At 39.2% G+C, this 10,174-nt stretch overlaps 2 protein-coding genes across 3 annotated transcripts; one reads left to right on the forward strand and one right to left on the reverse strand.

Annotated features, from left to right (window-relative positions):
- Positions 1-212: 212 nt before the first annotated feature.
- tmem199 (transmembrane protein 199) lies at positions 213-2,685 on the reverse strand. The gene is made up of 6 exons (XM_049725033.2): positions 2,351-2,685; positions 2,052-2,125; positions 1,703-1,792; positions 1,555-1,597; positions 1,199-1,311; positions 213-1,100 (listed from the first exon to the last, which is right to left on the reverse strand). Exons 1-6 carry the CDS (start codon positions 2,532-2,534, stop codon positions 1,005-1,007), a joined length of 600 nt encoding a protein of 199 aa, XP_049580990.1. The 5' UTR covers positions 2,535-2,685; the 3' UTR covers positions 213-1,004.
- A 544-nt stretch (positions 2,686-3,229) lies between these two features.
- Positions 3,230-10,092, forward strand: poldip2 (polymerase (DNA-directed), delta interacting protein 2). Of its 2 annotated transcripts, none has more exons than XM_049725030.1 (11): positions 3,230-3,448; positions 5,262-5,343; positions 5,591-5,688; positions 5,832-5,931; positions 6,534-6,609; positions 6,755-6,862; positions 7,010-7,146; positions 7,906-7,932; positions 8,032-8,157; positions 8,622-8,701; positions 8,800-10,092. In XM_049725030.1, the coding sequence occupies exons 1-11, from the start codon at positions 3,270-3,272 to the stop codon at positions 8,912-8,914; spliced, it is 1,128 nt and encodes a 375-aa protein (XP_049580987.1). In that variant the 5' UTR covers positions 3,230-3,269; the 3' UTR covers positions 8,915-10,092. The 2 variants fall into 2 exon arrangements, with proteins under 2 accessions (XP_049580987.1, XP_049580988.1); XM_049725031.1 differs by having other exon boundaries at positions 5,268-5,343.
- Positions 10,093-10,174: the final 82 nt, after the last annotated feature.

Genomic DNA, 10,174 nt, shown 5'->3' on the forward strand with positions numbered 1-10,174 from the left:
AAAACAAGCTAAGAAAATAGCCATAATCTAGAAGAGCTTCCTGGTTGGAAGGTACCAAATGGAACGAACAATAATTGCTACATAAACTCTTGTAGAATAAAATGATCAAATTTAATAACCAAATTAATAGCTTATGACATTGAGTATACGTACTGTTGTTTTTGCTGAATGGACTAAAATCAACTGATGATTATCATTCAATTAGAGTCAGATACAGATGCATGGCTTTATTAATATCATCAGAATCAAACGAAAATCACAGGTGTTCATTTATTCATGATAATTATATTTTAGATTTTGGTTTCTGGCAAAAACAGAGATAATAAATAAAAAGCAGTAAAAATGAAATATTTATAAAATAAAATAGCATCAAACAACACTTGTCAACAGACTAAATATTTTCATCAGAGCTCCAATTCTTAATGAGATTCCAAACATGGCTTTTTTTTTTCCTCTAGCACATTAAATTTTAATAATAATAATAATGTCATAATAACGTATGTAATATATATATTATACATATTACAAATACTTTATATGTAATATTTATGAATTAAGGGTTAGGGTCCGCAACAGGAAGATTCTTTTTCTAAAACATTATGAATTAAACACCTTAAAATTTCTAGTGTTTGTATCTGTAAATTTGTATACTTATGTGGGTCGAACTTGAGAAAAAAATAACTCAAAAAACCTGATGTGCTTAAAAAAAAAAAAAATTCAACCTAACCCCATTTTTTAAACGAGCATCCAAAATACAAAGCCATTTCTGAATAAAATTTTGCCGAAAAACTGCCCTATTCGCAGTTGTGCTTTTTCAACAATGCCATAAGTTGCCATATGAGGGTGCCAAAAGCCCTGCCTAATAGCAAAGTGGAAATTGGTGTCATTTAAATGTGAAGACTCTCTTGGTTCATATAATGTTAATACAGTGTGACCTTATTAAAAGGCTGCTCTTAAATGGAGTTTCCCTTTTTGACTTTAGTGTAGTTCCCTTGTTTGTTGTGCTAGGGGTCACCGAGTTCCCCCTCCATGGTCCGGACCAGGACATACAGCTCAGCTAGTCCCACTACAGACGTTGCGATCACAGCAGATATTACTCTCTGGCAAAAATAAAAATAAAATAGTTAAGTCAGAATTAAAATGCTTTTGGATACCAACATAACATTTGAACTTTGGGGCACACCAGAAAAATTCTTACCGCTGTTGTTTCAGTGAATAGGTACTGACTGCCCATGTAGGAGCAGGCAAATGTAGCGATTACTGTCACCAGGAAGTTGAAAACAGTCACAACCACTGCTTTGGCTGATCGTACTTTAGAAACAGAAAATATGTACACCCATCAGAATGTACGACACCAATAAAAGAATATTTAAATTGAACATATTCCAAAGTTATTTTCACTATTTAAAACGTTTTCAAGATGCCTTAATAGCTTGATATTTACCAGAACCCTGGTAAACTGAAAACCCACATGCAAGCAATTACGGGTATGACAAAAGTGCATTTGAAGATATATCCCCTTCAAATGATGTGGAAACTCTACAACACACTAACCTTGCTGTCCCAAATCTGCCAGTGTTCCATTACGGTTAATTTCCTGCACAGGAGTATAAATGTAATCATTAGGCTAGAGTTTGCAATGACGATTAGTGCGGTCCCTTATAATGTAAACCTTGTCACGTGTGAACACAAAATGATTTACCTGAGTGTTTACGTTACGAGTCATCTTATTGTATTCCTCGTTTGCTAGTCTGGCTTTAATGATTTCCAACCGTGCAACCAGCTCAGGGTTCTGAAATTAGAGAAAATTATCACATTTGTGTTCAATGTTTGTCCAACTCACTTTGATTTATTGACGTGTTTCATCAAACAAGTGGTGAAGAGGCTGAAACATTTAATTACACATTTTGTAACAAAAACGTTCACACATACTTGGTAGAAGATCTTTCCTTGGAACATTTTGTAATTGAGTCAAATAAATATTCAATCGGGGAACGCATTTTTTAAATATATGTCAACATTTCAAGCTCGATAAACTGCCATCGACTTACTCTGGGGGGCTTCACAACCTCCGGCAGGTGAAATGAACTATCCTCCAACAAGTCATGCAAATAGAATGGATGCCCTAGAAAAAAGAACATCATAGTGTAAATAAACAGTCATTCATTCTAGGCGTCACTTCTGGAAAAACCAAAACATATTTCTGTGCTTTATTTTACTGAAAACCACGCAAACATTCCTTTTCAAATAGGCTCATGAATAAATGCAATTAGCATGGAGACCAAGTGACAGAGATGGAGAGCGCGAGAGAAAATAAAATAAAATCATGCCTGCGGTGACATCACATTACCTTCATCTTGAAGATACTTTTTCAATTGTCGCGCTGTACTAAATGGCAGAGTAATCTGTCCTTTATTTTCAAGTAGATTACCCAGTTGTGTTCTCAGCTCTTCGGGCAGAGACGAGTCCGTCTGTTCCAACAGTCCTGACACTCTATTTCGGAATTGATCTCCAACCACGAACGCCGAAGCCATAATTTTGTTTAACGACAACACACAGAATATTCGGTAGGAATGTGCAACAATAGGAGACGTAAATAACTGTAACGTTAGAAAGCGGTGCAAAAGCTCAAGATGCAAGTAGCCATGTTTTTACCCCGTGACCAGATGAGGTAACTCTCACGTGATCACCCGTGTAAAATGATTTCTAAATTACGAATTCATTACGCACAACGGAGTTGGTTTGGTAGTATTCTATTTGATTGTTTGAAAGAAAATAAACAATAATTTTAAATTAATATCATGTTTTGCACGTCTCGTTCCAGATGAATGTTTTTGGTGCCTTCATGTTTCCCCGTATTTTTTATTATTTATACGTAACATAACGACTTTAAATCCCTTACAAAACGTCGTCAGATTGAATTATACAGAAAGAATATATTTGAAAAACATTATAAGCTATTATCCACGTATGAATATATATTAATGAGATCAATAAACCTTTCCAACAGTTGTTTATAAGGCTAATGGGGGGAAAAGTCATCTCAACTAGTAACTTAAGTTAACAAAAAGTCATCGTATAGTGTAGGCCTTACCCGAACGTCCTTTACACTGACATGTTTTGACAGACTGTTGAAACATGTCAGCGTAAAGGACGCTCGTAATAAACATTAGTTCCAATTCGTACTATTTTCGTTGTCCCTGAAGGCAACATCAGTGCGTACGTACAAACGTGCGTGCGTGGGTAAAAGCGTGCCACCACCAACAAAGATGGCGGCCTGCGCGTTACGTAGAGGTCTGCTGAGCACTTTCAGTAAATATAACAATAAACGCGCACATAGATTATTAAGTATGACTGACAGCAGGTTCGAAACGTATAGACCACAACTGGAATGCCGAGCCTGCGGAATGTACGGTGTCGCTCAGCAGAGGAGATTCATGTCGTCACGGTAAGACACACAGCCAGTGTCCTCCTCCTGTCAATGCTAACAAGCTAAAGACCTAGCTATGCACGAGTTTCTAAAGATTGTATCGTAAAAAAAGAAATGTCAGGAACTGTTGTCATGTGGTCAACACCTTCCAAACTTCTTTATAATTACGAGCATTATATGTTTCCCAGGGCCTATAAAACTGACGTAGTTGGCCTGTGGCATTCACTGGCTTTTATCCAGTAGATGTGGTAATGCATGGTTTGACCGGAAGCACTTTTATAATGTTACAATGTTTGCCCAGAAACCCTGTATTAAGTTGTTGTTCTAACATTTTTACCAATTGTGTTTTAATGTGCATTGATTTTGGTTGGTGTTTATAATTGATCCCCCGATAGCAATATCTTGATATGTTTTTCCTTCAAATTACATGAAATGAATGACAGTTTTCTGGGATTTTTGTTTTTTTTTTATTCGTAAAATACACATTATATAGACAACACAGTAAGAAGATATAATTAAAACAAAACAATTTTACATTGTTATTGCAGTGTTTGTGTGTTATAATTTTGTGGAGAAACTACTCAATTTCGGAATGAGTCTATAACAACACATTGGAAAATTTTTATCGCTGTATCTGCCGCCAAGACTTAAAACTAGCTCATCCTGAATTATTGCTTCTACTGCCAAGTTATAAAATCTTCTTTGGAGTATAGCGTTCACTATTCAAAGCAAATGTAGTGGATTACATTATTGCAACAGCAGCTAGGTTAGGGTTGGATATTTAACATGTATTTGCTAGCTCTATGACTTGATCAGTATTTATTCCTAAATAATACTTATCTAATACTACGTAAAAAAAAAAAAAAAACGGAATCCATCAGAATGTAATAGACAATGACTCTATCAGTGTTGTAAAGATTAGCTCTCTAGGTAGCAAAGAAGTATGCATGTTTGTGACCAGCTGTTGTTGTCTCTTCTGGTCAGTATGTGTTTGTGAAAGCGCAGCAGTGGAGATCTAATGGAATTTGTGTAACATCTGACAAGTCAAGGTGTTCTGCACAATCTTGTCAAAGTTATGATTGAGATTATCGCTATAGCAGCAAAGAAGGATTTAGCCTCCTCTGGGGATCATGTAGATTGTTTCTATAAGAGGGTATCTTGTAGAATAAACAAAGCTGGCTCTTGCATAAAATCAGCACTTTGGCGCAACAATGAAAGGAAAATAAATAACCAAAAAGATTCGTTCTTACACAAGAGAGTCATTTACACAAAACAAACTGTAAGCATGACAACTGTGTTTTTGAGTGAGAGAGGTTATTTAAAATTATGCTCAAAACTGGGCGCATGACCACGGACTTATTTATGTATTTCCTTTCGGTATGAGAAAGTATGTCACAGCCCAAACATCAACATCTACTGCGCGTGGACAATGTCCACTGAATTTAGATGCAAGTCAGACATATGCTATATACAGAGCATTTAAAAAGTCTATACACCCGTGTTTGAATGCCAGCGTCATTTCTAAACATTTCTAAACATTTTTTCAACGTTGTGACCCATGACCTGGACGCCTGCTGACATAGTAATTGTCGACTACTGAATTTCCACTTATGAAGCGTTTGCTTTGAATGGTGAGGTGCCCTCCAAATGCTTTTTAAATGGAATAAAAAATGGAAAAAAGGATAAAAATCATAATCATGATAATTACGTTCAATATTGGAATCTGATTATTTACACGGTTATGTTTTTCTCACCCCAACATTATTCTGTGAATGTATCCTCATTGTTCTAACACAAGCCATTATGAACTGACATTGCCTGTATTTGGCAGGAACAGGCCTGAAGGGAAGATTTTGGAGACGGTTGGAGTGTTTGAGGCTCTTAAGCAGCACGGCAAATATGAGACAGGACAGGTAAATACTTGCATAGCCATGTTTAGCTGCCACACTTTGGAGGGTCGCAGAGTGGATGTCAACAAAAACACTCTTAGTCCATATGAGCATATTTAGATTTTTCACAGTTTCATTGTATCATTGTGACAATAATAAAATTTTAACAGTTAGTACGATGCCTTGCTAAAGACATTTTTATTTCATTTGATTTCTGATTGTTATTTGAGTCTTATCCAATATGACACCCACACCTCTGTGTTGTTCTCAGCTCTTTCTCCACAGCGTCTTTGGCTATCGAGGTATTGTCTTGTTTCCATGGCACGCCAGACTGTACGACAGAGACATCACACCTCCCATGTCTGACAGGTAAAGCCTCCAGCGCTCAATTTGAGATGACTGGTCTTTGATTAACAAAGGCGTTGCAGCTTTATGCAACACGTTGCCCCTGTCATCATGTAAACACAACGCTCTTATCTTTTTATGTATTTTTTATTATTTTTTACTTCTAGCAAGCCTGAGCCTCCTGGTGGCCATGGCTCAAAGGAAGTGAAGGGGAAGACTCACACTTACTATCAAGTTCTGATTGATACTAGAGACTGCCCTCACATTGTAAGTGATTCTGTTAAGCAATGTTACTTTTTCAGTCATCTCCTTGTGTGACATTGTTGGGTTTTTTTTTTTTTTTTTTGTGGAAAGGTCATACGACTGTATATGGATTCAGTAACACCTTTTTGCCCTTGACGAGTATATGTGTCAATTACATTTTTTGCAATATGGATGATGGTGATGGCATATCTGATGCTACTGCTAAATGTCAAACTTGTAAACAATTTTACTGATGCGGTAGAGTACACGTTTCATTATTTGGAGGTTTTCATTTATCAACACAAGCAAAAACCTATTTAAGAATGCACACTGTTTATTTTATGGGGTTTACCACCAATGATTGACTTGTCTCATGAGAATCGCATTTAGCATCGTGTGAGGTTTACCGACAACTAGTGGTTGCACATTGCAAACGGCTAAATACTGCACAAGATGTACTGTATATGTTTGGTTTCAACTGTATCATTGTCTCATGTATGACTCTTAGCATGTGACAGCCGCTGTTACTATACTCAGGCGCACATAGCCTCTTTAAAAGGTTGTTGTTTTGTGTGAGCGCATGCAGACACATATTGGTGAATTTTGCTTCGTGTTCCATTTAACAGTCTCAGAGGTCTCAGACAGAGGCAGTGACGTTTCTGGCTAACCATGATGACAGTAGAGCGCTTTACGCCATCCCAGGTATACACCGTGATCTATCTCGCCCCTGAATAGCACTGTATGATATGCTCGTCTGACTAAAACCAGCTCTGTTCAAGATGCAGTAATCCACCTTGGTGTAAAATACCTATAAGAATTTTTTAATCTGTATCTTTCTTCCCATCAGGTCTGGACTATGTGAGCCATGAAGACATCCTGCCATACAACTCTGCAGAGCAGATCCCCATTCAACACGAGCTGTTTGAACGCTTCCTCATGTACAACCATGCCAAATGTAAGCACCCACCACCCAGTCTTGACCTGTCAAGTATGTTGTTTTCTTTCTTCTGTACTTCCTATTACTTCTGGAGCTGCCATTTCTACCATCTCATTTGGTATAGCTCTGTTCCTCGGTTAACTTGTCCTTCTCGCTCCATCGTAGCTCCTCCATTCATTGCCAGGGACACCCTCAAAGCATGGCAAGAAAAGAACCACCCCTGGTTGGAGCTGTCGGACGTCCACAGGGAGACCACTGAGAACATCCGGGTCACCGTAATCCCTTTCTACATGGGCATGAGGGTAAATAAGGAACATGCAGTACAGCTTGCATTTTAGATGCAATCGCTGGACTCTTGTCCAGTTTTGTTACCGTGGTCATGTCGTGAGGCTTTGGGTTTCTAGTTAGACTCTCAACCTTTACTATTTACACCTAAATCTCGATTTTACACGGACTTTGGGGTCCAGAATTTGGGAACCACGTTAACCCCGAAAGCGCGTTGTAGCGAAAGTTTTGGTTTTTTAGAAAGGTGTGTTTTTAAAGTCCCAATGATCATCGTCACACACACATCTGGGTGTGGTGAAATTTGTCCTCTGCATTTAACCCATCCCCATGTGATTTTGATCCATCCCCTGGGGGAGAGGGGAGCAGTGAGCAGCAGCAGTGCCGCGCTCGGGAATCATTTGGTGATCTAACCCCCCAATTCCAACCCTTAATGCTGAGTGCCAAGCAGGGAGGCAATGGGTCCCATTTTTATAGTCTTTGGTATGACCCGGCCGGGGTTTGAACCCACAACCTTCCAGTCTCAGGGCGGACACTCTACTACTAGGCCACTGAGCTGTAGCCAAAGGGGTCTTTTGTTGCGTTAATTTACGCCAGGCATCTTATTGGGCAGCCGAAGGGGTCCGTTTGCTGTCTGTCACCCACACACATTGAAGTCTGTTCTCATTATATTAAAAGAGAAGCAATACGCAGATGACAATATTGGAACCAATTATCAGCAATAAATGAGGAATCACTTAGAAAAATTATTTTACATTGTGATATCTCTATCTCTTCAGGAAGGCCAGAATTCTCATGTTTACTGGGTGAGTAGCGGCAACGATTATGCGAAGCCCCATAAAATAGATAATGCATGAACTAGTCTGAACAGTTTTAATTCATCTACTGTGTGTCATCTTGTGAAGTGGCGATACTGCATCCGTTTGGAGAACATGGGCAATGAGGTGGTTCAGCTGAGAGAGAGACACTGGAGGATCTTCAGCCTGTCCGGAACCCTGGAGACTGTCCGAGGTCGCGGCGTGGTTGGCAGGGTCAGAGCAACTCACTCACACTGACTTGACACACAATGCTGAATCCTTGGTGTTCCTAAGTGGGAGGGACAAGTGATTGCAAGTCTAACAAAATAGTGATTACCCATCTAACAAAATAAAAGATCAATTCACACCGTTGGAGTGGGTTAGTAGAGCGATTTATTTTGCACAGATTTCCGTCACTCATGGAGCCCGTGCCTCGGCCCACCTCGTGTGACTGGTTGTGAAGTTTAAAATTGTCAGCCCGATTGTTTTCAGATGGGTTTGAGGAGGAAAAATCAGAACCCACACCACAGAATAATTGGTCAGCATAAACCTTCTGCGACAAGGGCATTTAAAAAAAAATGCTCACGTTAGGGCCGATTGTATGAGTGTCCCCCACTTGAGTTAAACGGCAAGAAAATTTAATAGACATCACAGCTTTTAGTCAGTCTTGTCATTGTGGACTTGTTGTGTGATTAAAGGAGCCTGTGTTGTCCAAAGAGCAGCCAGCATTTCAGTACAGCAGCCATGTCTCTCTACAAGCCCCCAGCGGTCACATGTGGTGAGTTTTTGTTCTATACATGATGTAACCTTTTGTCTAGCTGTTTTTATTCTCCACTCCTCTGTGCCATTAACATTGCCTACTTTTTTTATGTTCAGGGGAACATTTCGTATCGAAAGGACAGATGGCTCCCATTTTGATGTTCGCATTCCTCCTTTCTCCCTGGAGAGCAACAAAGATGATAAAGCCCCCCCTGCAGGGTACACATTCTAACTGCGAGTAGTCGCCCCACCCTATCGTTACCTCTGCCTTCAGTATCAGAAAATTGAGTCGGGTTAAGGAAAGAGACTACCATATATAGCGTTTTTTAGAGCTTCCAATTTCACACCCACATACCCCATTTTCCTGGTTTAATTAAATACAAACACACATGTTAGGGTTAGCTTGATTTAAAGCTGACTTAGTTTGGATGGGGAGGAAAAAGACAGGGAAGGAAGAGTGGGGGGAAAAATGTGCTGCTGAGCAGCTCATGTTTGGCGTCAAATAGCGGAAATATTGACCTGCTTTTGAGCCCTTCCTGCTGGGGTTGTGTTCGCAAAGAGAGCAATTGGGGCTGAGTGTCATCAAATGACTCCCCTCTGATGTTATTGAAAACATAATGCACCAGTGTGGTGATTCCTCTTTTCCTGTTAACATTTCTTTACACGGCTTTTCTGTTCAGCTGTGCCTGTCAGATGTTCTTTTTTCAAAACAAGAAAAATATCTCATCAGTTTACAGAACCAAAGCATTCACACTTTAGAACCTTATTCAACAGTTAACACATTGTCACATAAACTACTAATTTAAAATACTTTTTTGCAGGTTGATCTCAATGTGTAAATCCCGTTTGAAAAAGTCCTTGTGAAATAAGCCCTGACCTCTGTGAAGTGGCTGGGGTCATCTTTCCCAGTGATTACAAGTTGGGACTTTAATTATAGCAGCGCCGATTTGAGATGAGTCACCCTTGGGTATCGTTACTTTTGTTTGAATGGAGTCTAAATCCCATCCGTTGGGAATCACTGAAGTTTAAGAAGACGGTATGTGTCATAATCGAAACAAATGTTCTACCTGTGGTGGAAAGAAGCAGTGTTGTCTGGTTCCATCTTTGACAAGTGCGCCATCGATGAAGCGAGCGGGGGGCAGCAATACTCCTGCAGTGTGTGAGTGTGTAAAATAGCTATTTTTAAATCCCTGGAAAAAAATGGATGCAGGCTTGTAGACACAGTGAGCATGTCTTGCATTCAGGCCAACTGCTTAACATTGAAAAAGACTTTGATTGAGCCAAAATTAGTCTTGGTACAAAACCAAGGACTTTTAGATAAATGCGTTTTTGTGAAGTGATTTGAAACTCCTGTGATACCAATACTGTAAATAAGAATGTAATTAAAGGCAAATATGTTTTGAAAAATAATTAATGTCGCGTTTCTTTATGCATGCGTTTAAGTGTCTTAATATTGCAATACGTTTTGCTACCACCAGGTGTCAGCGCGTAT

Source organism: Syngnathus scovelli, chromosome 7 (genome assembly GCF_024217435.2).
Source record: "Syngnathus scovelli strain Florida chromosome 7, RoL_Ssco_1.2, whole genome shotgun sequence".
NCBI lineage: Eukaryota > Metazoa > Chordata > Actinopteri > Syngnathiformes > Syngnathidae > Syngnathus > Syngnathus scovelli.